The 21826-nt window shown below is 43.5% G+C and overlaps 2 protein-coding genes across 18 annotated transcripts in view; one reads left to right on the top strand and one right to left on the bottom strand.

Moving 5' to 3' along the window:
- Window positions 1-21826, bottom strand: part of Erich1 (glutamate-rich 1) — a gene marked incomplete at its 5' end in the record, with an annotated part of 52793804 nt that overhangs the window by 9213733 nt on the left and 43558245 nt on the right.
- The window catches only part of Nsd3 (nuclear receptor binding SET domain protein 3), a 111418-nt gene that overhangs the window by 66038 nt on the left and 23554 nt on the right, over window positions 1-21826 (top strand). For 4 of the 18 annotated variants that reach the window (XM_087587931.1, XM_087587933.1, XM_087587930.1 and 1 more), the window contains exons 8-15: window positions 2338-2438; window positions 4772-4820; window positions 7702-7832; window positions 8800-8928; window positions 9551-9677; window positions 11713-11910; window positions 12361-12531; window positions 19990-20136. In XM_087587931.1, the coding sequence (XP_087444057.1) occupies window positions 2338-2438; window positions 4772-4820; window positions 7702-7832; window positions 8800-8928; window positions 9551-9677; window positions 11713-11910; window positions 12361-12531; window positions 19990-20136 (1053 nt within the window). 18 annotated transcript variants of the gene reach the window in all.

Below are 21826 nucleotides of genomic sequence, written 5' to 3'. Positions count from 1 at the left end.
AATAAATGTAAAAGTTGTTAGTGGTTTTAAATTGTGTTTGTTCTTTAGGTACCTTTCAGAATAATTTGTCGTTTTTGTTTATCAAGACAGGGTTTCTCTTTATAGTCCTGGCTGTCCTGTAGCTTGCTCCTTAGATGAGGTTGGCCCCAAACTCAGAGATCCACCTGCCTCCCTCTTTCTCCTTAATGCTGGGTGTAAAGGCATGCACTACCAGTACCACCACCGCCATCTGGCCAGAAAAATCTTAAGAAGTCATGTTGCTTACCCCTCTGTAAGATATAGGTCAGGGTTGGGGATGTGGTCCATTGGTAGAGTGTCTGCCTAGCATGCACAAAGCCCTGGTTCAACCCCCAGCACCATCTAAACTGTTGGCCTGTACCTCTGAGGCCCAGCACTTGAGAGGTGGAGGCAGGGACGTCAGGACTTCCTGATCACCCTTGACTGTGTGGTGTGTTCAAGGCTAGTCTGTTCTACATGAGAACCCATCTCAAAAAACCAAAGCAGCAAACAAACAAACAAAACAAAAACAGATCTGGTCAACAATGAGAAAGTACAGTGACTTCTGTGACTAGATTGATTACACTTTGCTCCACTCGTGTCCCCTACAAACAATCGAGTTTTGTTTGTTTGTTTGCTTGTTATTTTTCTTTCCTTCTTCTAGGTAGTCCTGGAGTAGTGATTAAAACATGGGCTCTGTGAGATCCTCAGCAGGTTTCATGAGGGATGGCTACCTCTTGCTTTAGTAAACATTTTTATCAGTTTAAGGAGAAAGGTTGAGAGTAGAAGATGACATCTGTGACTAGGTTCTGCCATCACTCTAGTAGCAGGTTAATTATAGCTCTGAAGTACACTGTTGCCACACTGCCAGATGAGTGAGGTGGCCCCCCTGCACTCCAGCCTTGGAAGGTGGCTCTGGAAACTAGCCGTTAGCCCTGGTGGATTTGATTCCAGTGCCTTCACTGGTGTGTGTACTAACATGTGCACACATCCATGCACATGTATGTGACCGTGCATGTACACAGGTGTACCCATACATATAAGAAAAATAGCCAGGGAGATACTCAGTGGGTAGAGGCACCTGATGACCGGAGGTTGATTGCCAGGATCCCAGGGCAGAAGGAGAGAGCCTACCCCACAAGTCTGGTCACCACACTGGCACGGTGGCATGTGAACCATATACACGCACACGCACAGGTACATAAAATGTGTATCACCAAACTACCAATTCTTCTAAAGCCAAAGTAGTGGAATTACTCCTTTTTGTGGCTTTGAGCCAAGGTGAGGGGAAACATTTCTGTGTAACACAGAGCTGCCAGATGAAGAGAGGTGAAGGTGACCTGCAGTGCTGCGTGGGAGACTTGTCTCTGACCTCAGAGGCACATGGCCGAGGTCAGAGGACATCACGAGGCTGCTTCCCTCCTTCCACCATATGGGTTCTGGGGACAGAAGTCAGGTCGTCAGGCTTGGTGTCTTGTACCTTTACCTGCTGAGCTATTCACTGGCTCAGGAAGTGAGTTCTGTGTAGGAAGGGCATTTCGATCGGTTGTACGAGAGACCTGACATGGGTGCAGTAAAGGTACTGCTGTTCGCAGTGTCTCCGGGAGATTCACCCCTGACTCAGCATTCCTCCCAGTTGCCAGGTCAGCTTTAGTTTTCGCATGAGGTCCATGTAAGTTTTTATCAGTTTATTTTTTAAACAACCGTACTGTTTAAAGAGCTTAGCCCCGGAATCTCATCCTTTAATCCCAGCACTTAGGAGGTAGAGTCTGTTGGATGTCTTTGAGTTCCAGGTCAGCCAAGACTACATAGTGAGACCCTGTCTCAATACACACACACACACACACATACACACACACACACACACACACACACACACACACACACACTCAGAGCCTCAAGCTTATTTTAGTATTTAGCATGAAAAATATTAAAAATTGGTTGTAATTAGTTTTCCCATGATTCCTTTTTTGTTTGTTTTTGCTCATTCTTTCTGAGCTTAGCCCCATGTAGCTTCCTATCCCCGGCATTACTCTTCGTTAAGCACGTTTTTCCTCCTTCAGTGTAAACTGTGCCTCTGCTGTTTTGGCCTGACTTTAAACTAAACTAGAACCCCCTTTATTTGTAGAAGTAGAATCTTTTATAGAGCTCATTCTGAGCTTATTTGAGCCATTAAATAATTTTGCATTCCCAAGTATATAAAAGTTTTTAATGACTTTTAATTAGAATTCTGTAAATAATGGATTTTAAAAGTCAAGAATCTGGTCAGATCTTAACCAAATGAGTCAAACAGTCCTTAAATACGGTTTTGTTTATGTGTGTGCTTAAATCATCTCTTAGGCCCAGTAGAAAAGAAGCAGCAGAGAAGATCAATCAGGACTCGATCTGAGTCAGAGAAATCCACCGAGGTTGTGTCAAAGAAGAAGATCAAAAAGGAGCAGGTTGGCTTCTCACACGTAGAGAGTTAAAGCGTGTCTGTAATGTGGGGGCTCATTCCTACACGTAGAGAGTTAAAGCGTGTCTGTAATGTGGGGGCTCATTCCTACACGCAGAGAGTTAAAGCGTCTCTGTAATGCTCATTTCCTGTCACCAGAGAAAGACCCTCCCCATCTGGGCCTCCTTCCTGAACTATCTTTCCATCTGTCCTGACGGGGCTGCAGTGGTGACTACTCAAACCGCTGTCCTGTGATGGTGCTTCAGGCATTTTCACAGACAGCAGGTTTGGGAGATGGGAAGCCAGCGGTGCGAGACCCTGACATTCATTTTGAAATTTCTGTTATAAGCACAATAAGTTCATGTTTTCATGAGTTTTCCTTGGAACCGTCATTGAGTTCCCTTTTTAAAAACTTTGATTTTTTGGTTTAAGCTGCTGGTATATATTGTTTTTATTTTTTAAACAAATCAAATTAATTTAATTTATATTCTTATACTTAAGAATCAGGTAATTCTAGGCTTTTCTGTCGGTATCATGGATCTTTTGAAATGTTATTTTCCAGTGAAATGGCACTCATCAGGATCCAACTGTCAGATCAATAATAGTGAAGTCTAAAGTGTGGGATTGAATGTGTTCAGCTGGTGTAATCAATGTAGTAATATACATGTGAAATTACCTTTTCAAAGAATTCTGAGAAGTGGTTCTATCAATTATAAACTCATGGAATTTTTTTGATTTTTATAAAATGAATGAATACCATTTTTAGGTAAGCACTTTGCCACTGAGCTGGTCCCCATTCTTTTCTTTCCTTTCTTCACTTTTTGAGACAGGGTCTCACTAAGTAGCCCTGGTTGGCCTGGAACAAAATATATAGACCAGGCTGGCCAGACATTCACAGAGATCCACCTGCCTCAGCCTCCCCATTGCTGGGATTAAAGGTGTCTGACACCATAACCAGCTTTAGAATATTTATTTTTTATAGCCCAATCATCTAGTATTAAAACTTCAGAATTAGTTCTAGTAACTTTAATATTTTAAAGCAATTTACCTTGGAAGAGTATGTACTTTTTTATTTAAAAATCTTCATAATTTTAAATTTCCAAATTTAAAAGCTAACTTTGTGGGTGCTCTATGGTATCATAAGCATATAAAACATTTTTGAGAATATTTAGCTAAAATTTAAGTAATATTTGTCATTTATCATATGATTTCCATATAGAGGAAATTGCAAAAAAAAAAAAAAAAATCCAAGTCTGACAAATCTATAGTATTTGTTACCAAAATGAAATTGTAACTTTGCCACCTGGTTCCCAAATTCAGTCTGTGACCAGTCAGTTTAAAATAAATAAACAGAATGAGTAAAACTAATGGGACAAATTGTTACTGCCACTGTGTTATATATAGTTAGTAGTAGCCTAATACCAGTGATTGTCTAGAAGATTTTATATTTGTACAACTAATTGTATCGTACAAAAGCATTCCTGTTGTATGTTTTTTTACCTGTTGTAAAAAAAAAATAAAAAAATTTTTAAAAAGCTTAGAACAATCCTTAAATATTTACAAAATGTGTTTCAACATGCATATTTCACATCTTAAAGAAACATAAGATTCCCTCCTAGCCCAAACAGAAACTTCTGCAAACAGCATCTCCCTATTCCAACGGTTCAGCCTTCCAGTACCACGTGTTTTACGTAGACATTGGCAGAATAACTTCTGATCTCGCTCTCCTAATGTAGGATCAAGACACTGTTCATAAGACACTCAAGGAAGTGCTAATGCAGTAGCACAGACTTACTCAGTCTGTTCTAGCAGCACAAGTATTGAGCTTCCAGCTGTATGGAACCATGTAGCACTCTCTACAGAGAGGGTCCCGATTCCCAGCAACTTAGCTGGGAGTGCAGGCGCGGAAGGAAGGGTCTTAAAGTGGCGTGAGTTACATTAACCTGAGTATCATAGTAAGTAAAAATTTATCCTAATGTCTTTGGGGCGGGAGGGGTTCATAGCAACAGTGGGGCTGGTCACAGAAACAGCCCCTCGCCTGCCTCCCAGACACTGAGGAAAAGACTCTGGTTCTCCTCAAGCACCAGGGGAGTGGTGGGAAGTCTTTGCTAAAGAGCATGAGGCTATGCTGTCACTTGGTACTCAGCACAGGCAGCTAGGGCTTAAGCCTCCCTGACCCCAAGACAGACTACTTGACCCAGAGGATGGGATTGACTTCAGGCTCTCAATGACATGGATCGCTCATCACTATCTAGATTGATGAAAATGTAATTTTTTCCCTCTATTTTCTACAAGTGGAAAAAGAAAATCTCCTGTTAACCTTGTATTTTTCTGTCCAAGCAGGTTGAAACATCTCCTCAGGCTTCCCTGAAGACCGGATTACAGAAAGGTGAGTTCCTCTGCTGGTGCTGCCTTGCATTGCCTTGATTAAACCAAGTTTTAAGAATAATTGATTTGTGCTTCATGTATTTTTGTCTGTCTCTGTAAATCTCTGTTGCTGTTCAGTGTGGAATTTCACCGTGTGTGTGTGCGTGTGTGTGTGTGTGCGTGTGTGTGTGTGTGTGTGTGAGAGAGAGAGAGAGAGAGAGAGAGAGAGAGAGTTGATTCTACTCTGTACGTCCATGTGAGAAGTCTTTCTTGTTTTGATAAATTAGCGAACACCATGTAGACTTGGTATTGTTTCCAACTTTTCTCTGTAAGATTTTGGGATTTCACTGGCTTATAAACTAGGGATGTGACGAATCCACTTTTTTGGTATTCGACTGAATACCGAATAGTAGCTATTAATGTTTGTCAAAAATGGACTATGGCAAATCAGACAGGACAGCTTGACTGGGAGAAAATGATAACCACACTTTTTCAGTGCTGTACAATCAATTCTGTTGTAAATTGACCCGTTAGCATAACTATGGCCACCATTAGATGACCATATGTCAATCTCCTTGAGATATGCACAAAGTTTAACAAGCCTTAAACTTATATATGTGTTTTCCGTGTGCAATCTGAGTATAGTTACGAACTCCATAGCATGACTCTTGAGATTCTGGTGAGCTCAAACTGTACTTAGTACCTGTAGTTTACTCTGGGCAAACTGCAGTATTTAAAATAAATAAAGCACCACCCTGTCCGCACTCTCGGGGAGAAGTCTGCAGCGATGGTCTCCGTGGAGATCCTCAGCAGAACTGAACGCCTCTCGGAGGGAACACTGCTTGGCGGAGCTCCAAGAAAAGACATCGCGATCGATCGCTGCGAGATTAGGAGGCCTGATTGCGTTGTGTTTCCACCATTCCACAGGGTCGGCGGACCGAGGAGCGCAGGGCTCTGTCCGATTCAGTGACCTCTCCGTCTCCGCAGCGAAAGAGGAAACTGTGGACTGAGACTCCTGTACAATTTCATCCCAGAAACTCCAGACTTGGAGTCTCCGAGCAAGAATTCTTTGTCGGCGGCTCGATAAAGTTCCTTTTGTTTTGATTTTGATTTTGCCAATCATCATTATTGGCGCTCTCTGGCCTGGTTTCTTCTTCAAGACTGAACAATTGCTTTAACATTCAGATGATTTCTCTCTATCTTTTTTTTTTTTTTTTTTTTTTGTCCGAGCTGGATGGGTACAGCTTAAATCATGGGTCCAGCCTAAAAAACCACCATTTAACTTACCCTGATCGATTCCAACATGGACTGTTTTGGTTTTTGTTTTTAAATAAAGCATCATTAATACACATCTGCAGGGTTTTGCCAAATGGCCCAAACTGTATACATTGCAATCATTAAAAGCTCTTATTGTTTTTTTAACATTAGTGCCGTTATCATGGAGAACAACAGGACAGCCGCCTTCAGCGGTCTGTCATTTTTCTAGCATTTTCAGAAACTCATCGGAATTGGCGGGACCCGTGTTTCCCTTCGCAAGCCTCTCAGTACAGCACTCCTGTTCTTCTGTTAAAGCTCCTTGTTAATTCAGTGATCTCTTAGGCCAAGGAAGTACTTTGTGGTGGTGTTCTGGTCCCACACACCAGCAGTGAAAGAGTAGATGTGTGTACTTGTGTTTTCTAATCAGCACTAACATGGGCAGGCACCCTCATTCGTAGCTGTCAGGCAGCTCTCAGTGCAAACTTGTAGGAAGGGGTGTGCTAAGAAGGTTCCAGTAACCAGAGCAGTCTCGAGAGGCCCACATCCTCCTCCACAGAACGTGGCCGCTAAACACCAAGCGCTCCCATTCAGCCTGTTGCGGATCTACATGGCCTTAGGAGACTTGTTTCTCCACGGTCTCTTCTGGACTGCACACTTCCGCCATAGCTTGCTGGGCTGAGCTAGATGTCTGTTCGGAAAGTTTGGGGGAAGTCTAAAACAGACCGTGGGTGGAGATCTTACCGTCTCCTTGGTTCCTTGGTATTCACCGTGCCTGATCTGCACAGTTCATCGTGGCTGTCTCTGTATAGCCTACCGCATTAGCCCAAGAGATTGTTGCTTTGTAACTTTTTGCACTATTGTTTTGGCTGGATTTGTATTACACGCAGTTTTAAAAGAAAATTTCCACACTCTTCTCTGGCTTCTTTTTCCATATATATATATATATTTCTTCTTTCCCTCACAAAGTCCAGAGGCCTCTCATCTAGTCCTTGGTGATTTATTGCACTTGGACCCTGATTGTCCATCACAGCCCTCAGTGATGTGCCTCCCACATGGCATGACATGTGTAGATGTGCCGCAGCACTTGTTAACGGTCACAATAAATGCCACTTTACCAAGAAAGAACAATTATGAAAATCCAAAATTTTATTGGGGGGATAATCAACCGAATTGCAAAATTGGGGGGTTGAAATGGCACTATCCGTGTACGAATCGAATACAAATCAAAGATTTGTCACATCCCTAATAAAGCAAGATGGAGATGTCTCTGCAAGCGTGTCTGTGAGCTACACTGTGTGGGTTTCATGTCCCCGACAAAACCGAATGGTTCTCTGAGTTGTTCCAAGTCAGTCGGCTGTCTCAGTTTGGATAGAGTGCATGTCTAGAGTGGAACTCGGGCTCTGTGGGTGACATGGTGACAAGCAGAACTGAACTTACTGTTTCTGTAGAGCAGTTGTGAATGGGACCTCTTACTGCCGGAAGCCAGAGACTTACAAAGCCCTGACTCGCGGCTTCTGTGCTACAGAGAGCTGTGGATCCCCCCAGTGTACTTAAGACGAGCTTGGGGAAAGAAAATACCAACAAAAAAGTGGAAAACAGTAACCCTAAGTGCTATTTTAGGATTAATTTCAGTGTGTTGTGTTAAGGTGCCAGCGAGATTTCAGATTCCTGTAAACCTCTAAAGAAAAGGAGTCGCGCCTCGACTGATGTGGAAACGGCCAGTTGCACGTACAGAGACACATCTGACTCCGATTCCAGAGGACCGAGTGATGGGCAGGTGAGTGCGTGCTAGGGGCTGGGCAGACGCCTCTCGTCTGCCAGCCACAGCAGCATGCTCTCCTGGGCGAAGCTGGGGAACGAGAACATACTCCTGATAGGATAGGCGGTAAGGGGGAACCGATTGCTAACTCTCGGCCACTGTGAGAGTTCCGCTTACGTGTCCACTTTTCCTTCCTCCATTGCTGTGTATACAACTCTCCAAAACCTTCCCCCAGTAGAGAGGCTTGTTCCAGGGCACAGATATAAAAATATAAATATATATATACAAGCAGCTACTCTCTCCCTCTGGAAAGTCCAGTCAAGATTTCAGGGCCATTGCAGGAGAGTGTAGGGCAGTCAGGCGTCTAGAACTGTAGGTCCATCCAAAGGAGGTGCTTCATGGTGGTCAGCCCTTGTTTAAACAAATTACGGGGCCAGGCATGGTGTCATATGACTTTAATCCCATGCTAAGAAGGGACAGATCTCTTGAGTACATACCTGCAGTACATACGGTACATAGGAAGTTCCAGGGTAGCAGAGCTGCATTATCAGACTCTGACCTATTTAATAATAACCAAATCAATACTCTTAGGGAGAAACTTTTTGAGACATGGCCTCACTATGTAACGCTGGATGACCGTAGACCAGGCTGGCCTGTGCACCATAGACATCTGCCTACCTCAGGCTCACCAGTGCTGAGGTTAAAGGTGTAGCTTGGCTAGGGAAAACAATCCCTTTGGTTATGTGAAACTTATCTTGTAGGTTTCTTGCATAACAGAGGAATTTTGTCATTGTTGCTTTTTAAATATTAGCTTTAGTTTCTCCGAAATGACAGACACACAGACAAGATCCCTGGGTTAAAGGAAGGACAGAAGATAAGGTGGGCGGGCTGTGATGGGATGAACTCCCATTGCTTTCACTGGGTTTCAGGCTGTGTCAAAGGGAACTGTCTCTTCTTTATCCTGTGCTGTTTGTTTCCCACATAGGTAGGCTTTGGAAAACAAGTAGATAGCCCGTCAGCAGCTGCTGATGCAGATGCTTCTGATGCACAGTCGGTGGACTCGAGCCTGTCACGGAGAGGCGTCGGCCTGAGTAAGAAGGACACTGTGTGTCAGGTAGGCAGGTGGCGGTAAACGTGATCCAGTTCTACCAGCCGTATCTTCGTCTCCTGTACTTTTTATTATGTTATTACATTGCTTTAAACCTACATACAGGTCTAAGGGTTGTTTGTGCTTCTCCCCATCCTGAGCTGGAATGTTTGTCAGCCAGATGCAAGTTTCAGTCTTCACTAGGTTTTTGTTGTTTCGCTTTTGAGACAGGATCACCTTGGTTGCCTGGTCTGAGACTTGCTGTAGAGACCAGGCTAGCTTTGGACTCAACTGTGAGCCACCACCATGCCCAACAACTGTTCTTTCTTAATTTTTATGAGTTATTTAATTAATATTTTGCCTACATGAGGGTGTGTACACCACATGCATGGCTGGGCCTGAAGTCAGAAGAGGAACTGGGATTACAGATGGGTGTCTGAGCTCCCTGTAAGGTCTGGGAACCAAACACAGGGCTTTGTAGAGAAACCATGTCTCAAAAAAAGGAAAAGAAAAAAAAAGGAACTGAAATTCTCAGGCTCCTTTTTCAGACCTTTTAACTCAGAATATTAGGAGAAAACTCCAAGGGCCTCTACTTCAGCAAGCACTGAGGTCAATTCTGAAGCGCTAAGCTGCTTCCTTGCTCTTGCAGGTCTGTGAGAACACTGGAGACTCTCTCGTTGCTTGTGAGGGGGAATGCTGCAGACACTTTCATCCGGAGTGCTTGGGGCTGGCTGCGGTCCCTGAGGGACGCTTCACCTGTGAGGAGTGTGAGACAGGTGAGCAGGGGAAGGCTGGGCAGGCAGAGCGCTCCCGGGTGACGTGAAGGCTCACCCTCGTACTCATTCTCTCCTCCCACAGGGATTTCAGCAAACCAAGAACCATCCAGGGTTAAGCTTTCCAAGGTCAAAAAACAGTCCAAACCACCTATGTCCAAAAACAAAAATGTTTGTTTTGTTTGTTGAGTATGTAAATAAGTTTAAGATTGGTGTTTGTGTTTAATAAACATTTTAAGTCTAGTAGACTCAACAAGTATTGATTGAAACTAATTATGGTTAAAGCAAATATTTAAATATAATATGTAAATATTTATAGTAACATATGGTTATAGTAGAACTTAAATATGATTACATATTTTGTGGGAAAAATAATGCTATTAATTTTTTTTTTAAGAGACAGGGTCTTACTATGTAGACCTGACTGTCCTACAACTCACTGTGTAAACCAGACTGGCCTCAAACTCCCAGAAATCTACCTGCCTCTGCCTCCCCAGTACAGGGAGGGATTAAGGGTCTGCACCACCAGGCCAGACCTGCTGTTAAATTTCTTTTTTTTTTTTTTTTTTTTTTTTTTTTTTGTTTCTTTTTTTTTTCGGAGCTGGGGACCGAACCCAGGGCCTTGCGCTTCCTAGGTAAGCGCTCTACCACTGAGCTAAATCCCCAGCCCCTGCTGTTAAATTTCTTAAAGCTTAGTATTTATCATTGATTTCTTCTCCCACCATTTATGTTCCAAGGCTTTCTTGTAGCATACAAAGAAATATGCTAGCTTATATTTTCTTCTTTACTATAGCCATGTTTTGTTTAAGCTCATTAGAAAACAGTTGTTCAGTCTGAAAGAACATAGCTAGTTGTTTTAGTCACTTCTCTTTTGCTGTAAAGAGACACCATGACCTTATATAAGGTAACTTATAGAAGAAAGAGTTATTGGGGACTTAGGTTTCAGGGGGTGAGTCTATGACCATGGCAAGGAGCATAGATCAGGCAGGCAGGCCGGGCAGACATGGTACTAGAGCAGTAGCTGAGAGCTTACTTCAGCAGTAGCTGAAGGCCATGCTTGGGTGTTTGAAACCTCAAGGCCCATCCCCCAGTGACACACCTCCCACAAGGCCACACCTCCTAATCCCTCCCAAATGCTTTTACCTACTAGGGACTCAGTCAAACATTTTCTACTTATTTTTGTTGCAGTATTGGTAAGTTCTTTTTTTCTAGGAATTTTTCCATTGATACGAATTTTCAAATTAGCACATATACAGTAATGTCTTTATAATCTTTTTTAAAATAGGAATTTACTTATACATTGTAATAACTTATTTATTTGTATTCCATGTACATTGGCATTTTGCCTGTATATATGTCTATGTGAGGGAGTCAGTTCTGGAATTATGGACAGTTGTGTGTTGCCTTGAGGGTGCTGAGAACTAAACACAGGTTTGGAAAAGTAGGCAGTGGTCGTGACTACTGAGCCACCTCTCCAACCCCAGGTTTCTTTCTGTATGCTAAATTCTGAAATGTGATAGCTCTTTCTTTCTGTGTGCTAAATTCTGAAATGTGATAGCTCTTTCTTTCTGTGTGCTAAATTCTGAAATGTGATAGCTCTTTCAAGACCAGCTCTTTGGTGTTTGTAGCCGCTTCTATGTAAAAGGAATATTTAGCTAATGTGGAGGCACACATTTGTAACTGAGCACTAAGGACACTGAAGCAGGAGGATGGCATGTTTGAGCCTGGTCTAGGGTACTTCTTTCAAAAAAGCCCTTATCTCCGAAACCAAGTGCTGGGGTGTAGCCCAGTGTCAGAGTCCTCACCTAGCATGCCCAAGGCCCAGGGCCTCAGCCCAACACTTTGAATGATTCAATAAATGAACTGGAATATGTTTTAATAGGATCTTTTTTTTTTTTTTTTTTGGTTCTTTTTTTGGAGCTGGGGACTCAACCCAGGGCCTTGTGCTTCCTAGGCAAGTGCTCTACCACTGAGCTAAATCCCCAACCCATTTTAATAGGATCTTACTTAACCTATTTTTTTTTAATCAATTTTCTAGGGCAGCACCCATGTTTTTCATGTAAAGTGTCTGGTAAGGATGTGAAACGTTGTTCTGTTAGTGTTTGTGGAAAGTTTTATCATGAAGCCTGTGTCCGCAAATTCCCCACTGCCATCTTTGAGTCAAAAGGATTCCGCTGTCCCCAGCACTGTTGTTCTTCCTGCTCCATGGAGAAGGACATCCACAAAGCGAGCAAAGGTAACCAGGGCCAGCGGAGGGGCAGTGTGTCAAGTTCAGTGCAGCACTTGGCATGCTCGGCACGACTCTGTCAACAACGGCAGGCATTCTCTGTTTATTTCCACGTTCAAAAGCTGAGCCTCCGTTGACTTATTGGGCAGAGGTGAAGGTGTCAATTCAGACATCCAGACTGCATGCACTAAACCTCCTTAGGTGTAGATACAGGATTTAAAGTAGACCCCGATTCCTGTGGAGGACTCCCTCTGAGCCTGGAATCTAGGGACTGAGGAATAGGATGACAGCGTCAGCCACAGCGTTGGCCTTGCCGTGGAGAGCATTCTGTACTAATGTAACCAGTCCCTCAGGCGGGGGAGCCTGCCCCGTGTCATAGCCAGCATGCTGTCTGTCCCGTGTCATAGGCAGCATGCTGTAGATGGATGCTGTAGTGGCTTTTTACCTGTCTTCACACAGGCCGGATGATGAAGTGCTTGAGATGCCCAATCGCCTACCACTTTGGAGATGCGTGTGTCGCTGCTGGAAGTGTATCTGTGTCCTCCCACATTCTCATCTGTAGTAACCATTCCAAGCGGAGTAGTCATTCTGCTGCTATAAACGTAGGCTTTTGTTTCGTTTGTGCCAGAGGTGAGTGTCAATCTGTTTTATTTCCTTGTCCTGATGTCATTGGCATATTCCTCCATTTAACTGTGTCTCTGCATTGGTAAGAACTCCAGCTGTCTGTCTCATGGCACTATGTCCCAGTGAGTGCTGACTCCATCCTGTTACGCATAGACTACTAAGAGAGAGGGTTCAGACAGACATCCACATTGTAAGAATACCAACTCTTCCACAAGCTAAACTAACATTTGCATTTTAAAAAGACCTTAAGCTGATATGGTGATATACACCTTTGATCCTAGCACTGGAGAGGCAGGGGCAGGTGGATCTCAGCAGGTTTAGGCTAGCCTGGTCTACACAGCAAGTTCCAGAGACAGCTAAGGCTTTGTAGAGAGACTCTGACTCAAAAAGGAAGCAAAACACAAGCTTAGGATTATAAGTAAGTTGTTGGTCGGTTTTTCTGTTTCACCAATCAGAAGATTATTCTCCTCAGTGTTTGACTTAAAGCAGAGCCTTCCTGCTTTGTCGGGTCGGCTGTTTGGGAGTGTCGTGTGCAGAGCGAGGGCAGCACTCTCTCAGTTGTATGTTTTGTTCATGTGAGCCAAGGCCACACATGTGCTAGTTTAGTTAAGAGCAGCCATGTAGGATTTTCTACATTCGTGAAACTGACAAACTGAAAACAGTATTGTGTCCTGTGGAGGACCAGAGGTGGTATTAACAGACTTAAGTTCATAGTCTGTCTTACTTTTCTATCGCTGTGACAAAACACCATGGCCAAAGTAATTTATAAAGAAAGCATTTACCTGAGAGCTTACTTACAGTTTCAGAGGGTTAGTCCATGACTGTCATGGTGGGAAGCAGAAGCTGAGGGCTCACATGTTGCTATAACCAAAAGGCCAAGAGAGAGCAAGCCAACTGCAGTGGCTTGGCTTTTGAAACTTCAAAACCCACCCGACAGTGCCACAGGGCCTCCAACAAGGCCACACCTCTTAATCTTTCACAATTGATTCTACCAATTAGAAAATCGGGCACTCAAACATAGGAGCCTTAGGCATGATTTACATTTTCAAACTACCACATTCCACTTACTGGCCCCCATAGGCGAGTGGCTGTTTCATTATGCAAAATGCATGTAGTCCAACTTCGAAGGCCCTGTAGTCTCTCAGTCTCAAGGCTTTGTAAAAGTTCAGTGCTCCTTCTGAGACTCAGGGCAATCTTTACATTGGAGTCCCTGTAAAATCAAAGGCAAGTTACATACTTCAACATACATGACACAGAATGTACACTACCATTCCAGGAGGGAAGGAGCATGGTGGAGGAATACTGGACCAAAGCCAGGCAAAAACACTGCAGGGCAAACTCCAAATTCTGCATCTCCATGTTTGATGTCAGAGGGCTCTTGAGATTTTCAGCTCCTTCCAACTTGACGTCTGCAGCATACTGCTCTCTCTCAGACCGCTTCCACACTGTTTGCAGTTCTCTTTGACAGATGTCGCAGGACTCTGGCCTCTCCAGCACTGTGGGCTCTCCAGTGCAATCCATGCTTCATTTTCTCAGCTTCATGCAGTGGCCTCTCTGGGACTGCATGCAGGTACTCCCCTGTCACACACCTGGCATCAACATCCTTCCTTAACGTTGGAGGAAGATGTTACTCCCTCTTTACTTGGGTATTCTTGCCTCTAAAGCCAGAACCACGTAGGAGACACTACCAAGTTCTGCTCCACTGCTTGGGATGGGGCCTGGGCCCTCTTTGAACTACATTTGCATAAACTTTGATTTGTTGGTGCTCTGTGTGTTGAGTAAGCTTTCCTTTCCGTAGGCACTTCCTTTATACCAGTCAGAAACTGAGCCGAGTGGGTCTTGCCTGAGGGCACTTATCCCAGTTCCAAAGGGCGTTTTTAATCATCTCTGAGCAGGGAAGACTTGGCTTCGACATTCAATTTCCTCTGCTCTTCTTTCCGTCTAACTGTACATTGTGTGTTCTCTTTTCCCTGCTTGCTCTTTTTCATTGTGGATGTGCACAGGAGTAATCACTAAGAACCACAGTACAGTCTTATGTACGAGGTCGCCTTGGCCTTTCTGCCCAGGACATTAATCCAAAACTCTTCAGTTTAGCCTCAGGCAGATTCTTAGGACACGGGCAAAACCCAACCACATACTTAACATCCTTCCTTCCCCTCTGCCACGTCATGAGCTGAAGCCTCCATAGTCCACATTGTTCTCACCACTCCTCATTTCCAGACTCCTGCTCGGATGATGGCCATTCAGTCCCGTGGACCGTTCAGCCTTGCTTTCCGAGGCCAGTCTGCCGCTTCTCCACAGCCCTGCGTTACCAAGGCTGCCCACAGAATACCACCCCTCTCTGTTGCTATGGTGGGACGTGGCCGAGGCAGCTTAGGAGGGCAGCACCCAGTTAGGGGCTCACTTGCAGTTTCAGATGCGCCCCATCATGTCAGGGCCATGGCAGCTGGAGCCATAGCTAAAAGCCTGAGTCAAACACCATGAAACCGAGAAAACAAAGTAGGCCTGACTTAGGCTCTGGAAACCTCAGTCCCCTCCCCGGCAGTGACACACCTCGAAGGCCACACCTCCTAATCGTTCTCAAACTGTTCCACCAAACACAGGATGAGTCTATGGGGGTCATTCTCATCCAAACCAGCACATGCTACATGTAAAATAAAACGTCATTGACTATGATACATACTCTGCATCTTTATCTTGGCTGTATTATAATAAAATTCTCCTCTTTAAAATCAGTAATCATTATAAATGTCTGTTTTGCTTAATACTGTCATTTTTGTTTTTAAAAAAATCCATTTTTTGCATTTCCCTCTGTGTAACATTTGAAAGAACTATTAGATTTATCAAGTCTGTTATGTTATATTTAGGCCTCACTGAAGATCAAAACTTTTTGTTGTCTGTTTTTGCTTTAGGACATAGTTAATTTGTTGGAAGTCATATTTTTTAAAAGAGGTTTTCTTTCTGTTTTCTGGTTTAAGATGAGATCTATCTAGAGGCTGGTATTAAACTTCTAAATCAAGTGATCCTCTGCCTTAGCTTCCCAAGTAGCTAGGACTGTATGTTGCAAGAAATATTAAAAAAGCATGGATATACTGTTGCCTGCAAGGCGCGGATGGGCCTGTTCTCATTTCATAGAGACTTTGACCTGAGGCTCTGAAATTTCTCCACCCCACTTGCTAAGTTCCCATTGTGGGTTGCTCCCACACATATGGCTGGCTGGGGTGCCCCACTACCATACCTGGAACTCTGGAGTTGCCATGTGAAAGAAAACACCACACAAACTTAGTTTAGAATCAACAGGTAACTCGATCGCTGGGCCCAGCAGCTAGCATCCTAATTAGTAAGCCATTCAAAATGAAATCCTCCAGGCCCCTGAAATCTTTATTCATTAGGGGAAGGTTCTGCCACATCTGTAGGTATTTTATTTACCACATTAACTTAGAAACATCTAATAGCATTTAAAAACAATAACAACAAAACAACTTAGAAGAGATAGGCAGTTAACGATTAAATAAACACTTCTGTGCTAGCAGCTTGTATACAGTCCCTTCCATAGCTGGATTCTTTACCCTGGGGCTTTCTGTCTTCCTCGGTTTCCCAAGCATAGATGCTATCTGCCATCAAGTAAGGAACACTGAGATTTTCATTTTGATGTGTTTGTTTGTTTGTGGTCTGGGGATTAAACCCAGACTCACACTAGACAAGTGCTCTACCATTCACCCTTATCCCACCCTGAAGTAGAAGTAGCTGCAGTTGCCCTGCTTTGAAGCCTGCAGGAGTTGAACCAAAGGTCTTCATCGAACACCTCAGTGGTGGCAGAAAAGATCAAATGCTAAATAAAAATTTATCCCAGTCTTTATCCCAGAATAGAGCAGTGATCAGAAAGGACCTGAATTGAGGTATGTGTACCTGTGTGTGTGTGTGTGTGTGTGTGTGTGTGTGTGTGTGTGTGTGTGTGTGTGTGTGTGTGTGTGTGCGTGCGTGCTGTATATGTGTACTGGGTCCTCTGAGAGAAAGCCAGTGCTCTTAACCTCAGCCACCTCTCCAACCCCGCACTGTGGACCTGTAGGTTTGCTGCATAGCGTTAGGACCTCCAGGCAGGTCCTCGAGGCCGGCAGCCCGGTCGCTGCCCTTTTCTGTCTGCTCTGGCCCTTCCGACCCTTTGTCATAGAGTGCCAAAAATGTCACTTTATAACTGGAACTTAGCTTATGTTGGTGTATATTCTAAGTCCAGTTCAGACAGTATTTTAACCAATATTTTTGTGCTATGTTTCATTTAATAATTGATCTCTGATTTGTTTGTTCTCCAAGACAGGATGTCACTCTGTAGAACTCACTGTGTAGACTGGCTGCCTCTGCTCCCAAGTGTGGCGTAAAGGCGTGCGCCATCACACTCTGCTATTTGTTCTTTTTAAATTGGCTGCTCTTTAAAACTGTTTTAAATTTAGGACAGGTAGAAAATGTATGTTTACAGCAACTTTTGCCACTTTGTGAAATTAAACTGATGCTCATTAACTAAGACCTTGAGAATAATGACCACGGGACAGAGCCCCGCCCACCACTCAGAACTAGAACTCTGCTGTCTGTACCTGATCTAAATACCCAAGCAGTGAACTGTATAGCAAATTAGCTTTGTATTAGAGGAAAACTTCATTTTCTCTCATAGCATTTTGCAAAATCAGTCTAAACATACCAGATATTTGGGATTTGAGAAGATTTAAATCCAAGTCTTTTAAGTACAAATGTAAGCCAGATGCGGTCCACCCATTTCAATCCCAGCATTTGGAAAGCAGAGGCAGGCAGATCTCTGATTTCTAAGCCAGCCTGGTCTACATAATGAGTCATGGGACAACCAGAACTACATGAAACCCTCTCTCAAAAAAGCCTAAAAGAAAAAAAAGTACAAACATGTAATCTTTTAAACATTAAGGACACCTATTTAAAAAAACACTTTAATAAATTATGTTTTAGAATTAGAAAATATTGCTTATTTTCTCTTTCTAACCCTATTAAGAATGTTTCTATTCCCACAAAGGATTCTTTCTTAGTTCTTAGTTCCTGGGTATTTAGGATCCTTAAGCCTGGACCATTGAGATGGCCTCATGGGTAGAGGTACGCTGCTAAGCTTAGCAGTCAGATTTGGGTGCCAGGGATGCACCGATGGAGGAGACAGCCCTCCCTGCTCGTTGTCCTCTGGCCTCTATTTGCCTGCATACACAAGTTTGAACATGCACGGTTAATTAATTAAAAATAAAGTCATAAGGCTAATGCTTATGGAATGGGGGCGTCTAGAAATACTTAGAGGTTTTAGGTATGTCTCCAGCCAACCTGAAACACCATAGAAGATACTGAGGTATCTTTCAGTGCAGTTTATGTTATTTACATTTTCATGATTTTTGAGTACTATATAAAATAAAAAACTTAACACCTAAACCTTTCTTTGTAGTGGAGCTGGTAGGTTAGGGTTTTCTTTTTATTTTAATAGTAGTAACAGCAGTTACTTCACATATGTATATCACACTCTGATGCAGAGGATTTGAAGTAATTGCCACAGGTGCTGTGGGAGAAGTGTTTCCTCTTTTATGTGAGGAAGAGCACTAAAGCCAAGCTTGAGTTATTTTCCTAAGGTCACAGACTGGTGAGCGGGGAGATTGTACTTGACCTTCCTTATTTTTCCTTTTTATAATCATGTGGTAGAATTTATAATAACTGTATAGTAGAGGGCTTTTAAAATACATTTTATTCTTTTTAAAGTATAGCCTTTCAGATAGTTTAAATAGCTAGCAAGCTACTCAAAGCCTTTTTTTATTCTCTTATACATTACATCCCAACCAGTTTCCCCTCCCTCTTCTCCTTCCAGGCCCCCTTCCTTCTGTCTCTCTCCTCAGATCCACTCCTCCATTTCCCTTCAGAAAATGGCAGGCCTCTCAGGGATATCTACCAAACATGACATATCAAGTTACAGTAAGACTAGACACCTCCCCTCATATTAAGGCTGAACGAGACAGCCCAGAAGACAAGGGTCCCAAAAGGAGGCAGAATAGTCAGAGACAGCCCCTGCTCCTACTGTGAGAGTCCTACAAGAAGACTAGATAACTGTTACATACATACATACATACATACATACATACATACATACAGCATACATACATACACACATAACATACATACAGCATACATACATATATGCATGCATGCATACATGCATACATACATACATATATTATATGCATGCTCTGTGGTTATCATTTTAGTGTCTCTGAGCCCTGGTTAGTGGATTCTGTGGATCATTTTCTTGTGGTGGTCTTCACACACACACACACACACACACACCCGCTCCTACAATCTGTCCTCCCCATCTTCTGTGGGGTTCCTTCCCGAGCTCCACCTAATGTCTGGCTATGGTCTCTGCATCTGCTCCCATCAGTTGCTGGACGAAGCCTCTCTGATAACAATTATGCTAGGACTTTCTTTTTCCTATCCTAGGTCTCCCGGGTTGTCCAGCCTCTGGTTCCTGGTCCTCCAGGCAGAGTCTATCATGGGCTCCCTCTCTTGGCATGGGTCTCAAGTTGGACCAGTCTGACAATTTCTGCACCAGACTTTTCTCATTTTAAAAATCCCCTTTCATTCATTTTTTTACACTTCTTTGTACTAAATAGATAAAAAAAAATTGACATTGCATAACTTTTCTTACAAGATTCCTGTGTTAGTAGCAGTGTCAAGTTCTATTCTGTCACCTAGTTCAGACTGACCACCCTTTCTTCCTTCCTCCCTCCCTTCCTCCCTTCCTTCCTTCCTTCCTTCCTTCCTTCCTTCCTTCCTTCCTTCCTGATTGTTTTTCAAGACAGGGTTTCTCTGTGTAACAGAGCCCTGCATGTCTTGGACTTGCTTGGATTCCCCTGCCTCTGCCTCCCAAGTACTGGGACTAAAGGCGTGTGCCACCATGCGCGGTCTGGTTCAGACATTTCTTGACCCCATCTCACTGGAGGGCAGCATCGAATAAAGATCACACCTACTGGAAAAAGTCAGTGGTGACTCTCCCAAACCACAACTCTTCCTTCTCAAAGCAGCCCCTGTGTGAGACTGCTGTGTCACACAGGCTAATAGCCAGCAGAGGAAGGGACACTAAAACAGCAGTGCCCTGGGCAGACAGTGGCATCCAGCTGCACTGTGGATGTACCTTCAAGTACTGGGGGCCAGTGTTCCAGTGGGTCTTGTGTTTTCTTCCAAATAGGACAGACAGGTAGGCAGGTCACAGCAGCTTTCTAGAACATTTAAGGTGGTAAGCACTTCCTGTGGCAGCGTAAAGGGACTCTTCAGGGAAGTCAGGGAAGCAGGGCCGCTTCATTCTCACACACTCCCATCCCCAACCATAAGGCTTGATCACGTAATAGGTGCTGATTTCCCTCATGGAATCATGGGTAGTTTCATGGCAGCTCATCTCTTTCTGTTTGTTTCATATAGGGCTGATAGTTCAGGACCATTCAGACCCCATGTTCAGTTCCTATGCCTATAAATCCCACTACCTACTGAGTGAATCAAACCGTGCTGAGTTGATGAAATTACCTATGATTCCTTCTTCGTCAGCTTCCAAAAAGAGATGTGAGAAAGGTAATAATGACTGAATAGTTTCTCTCATGTTTAATTTCTGCATTTTCCTTTTCTCTCTTCAAGTGGAGGGGGGATGTATGCCTGTCGAGCAATGCCTGCTGCTTTTTGTAGGTCCTGCCTGTGTGGTTATGACTGTCTTCATATGGCTACGGAGTTATCAAAGGGCTTAAAATAATCCTGTCATCACAGAGTTTTACTGTTCTCCCTGACTCAGTTTTCAGTGCTCAAAGATGTTTAAAATACAAAGACTAGAATTGTATATAACATAAAAGACTTCCTCATTTGCTTGACGTAGAATTATCATTCATGTTAGACTAGAATAGCCATGATAGGGTTGTCTCCCCCTTATAAGCTAAACAACCAGAAAGGCTATTTAGAAAAGAAAGGCGAGCAGCAGATGCTGGAGAAGAATGTTTCTGGACATATTCTATGATTTTCTTCCTAAATGTTCACTTACGATGAAAACAAGTCCCTTCTCGTAGGAGGGGAGCTGGGGTTGGGGCCACACCCCAGATACCGGATGGTGAAAGGCGGCCTAGCCCGACTACTGATGGATACCTCATTCATAAAAATGAGCTAAATTTATGTTCACACTCTCTCCAGCCATTCTTGAAAGCAAACTCTTAGCTGTGCTTACCTTGCCATAGCCTGTAAGGGGAAAGTGACCTTATGTTTGATTGGGGGAGTTTTTATCCCAGAGGATAATCAGTGAGCTTAGAAGGTATGGATAGGCCTTTGCTTAATATATTCTTATTATCATGTACGTTCAGAATTGATAAAGAAATAGCTCACCATTCATGCCTACTGTACCATGTACACATGTCACAAACTGGCTTTTATCAGTATTTGTTGTCTGCGCTGCCTCTCTGATCTGTGCTCGCTCTTGTTGGCTCAAATGGTGACTAAGAACTGAAGTCACGCTGTCTGGAGGTTAGAGCCACCAGGAGCGCTGAGAGGCTGCCTGCCTGCTTTGGGTTGTAAGCTCTCTGCTGAGGTCAGCCTGCAGCGCCCTGTTCGTGATGTCATAGGCCTCCAGAAGGTGGGAGGGGCCTGCAGTACTCCTCACAAGATAGAAGTAGTCTGTCAGTACATTTATAAAATTAGGTTAACTCAGTTGTTTTGTTTCTAGCATTCAGTATTAACATTGACATCAATTGAAATTATTTTGAGCCCTCTACTTAGCCTGAATGATATATTTCCTCTCTTGTATCTGGAAAACAGGTTTTTTTTTTTTCCTGGTTTGTTGGTTTTTGTTTTTTTGTTTTGCATAGCACCAAGGCAGACCATTCAAGTTTTCATTTTTTTTTCTTATCTTTCTATACTTTGAACATTTCTATCATGACAGATTCCACCAATTCTGGCTCTGTATTTCCTCTGAAATAAGACTGAACGTTTGGAACTATTTACACTAACACTACACATGAGCAGCCCAACTTCCACAGTGGCGCTAATAATAACATGTCCTCTAAGGCTGGCTTCAGGACAGGCCTCCCTCCGGTCAGTCCTTTCCAATGGACTTAAACACCTGTGCAGAGCCTGGCGGTGTCGCCACACACCTTTAATCCCAGCACTCCAGAGGCAAGAGGATCTCTGTAAGTTGGAGGCTAGCCTGGTCTATGCAAAGTTCCAGGATAGCCAGGGCTACACAAAGAAACACAGTGTTGAAGAAAACAGAAACAAAACAACCCCC

Source organism: Rattus norvegicus, chromosome 16 (genome assembly GCF_021556685.1).
Source record: "Rattus norvegicus strain SHRSP/BbbUtx chromosome 16, alternate assembly SHRSP_T2T, whole genome shotgun sequence".
In the NCBI taxonomy this organism is placed as follows: domain Eukaryota; kingdom Metazoa; phylum Chordata; class Mammalia; order Rodentia; family Muridae; genus Rattus; species Rattus norvegicus.
The sequence above is the reverse complement of the archived record's forward strand: the minus strand, read 5'-3'. Positions and strand labels throughout refer to the sequence as shown.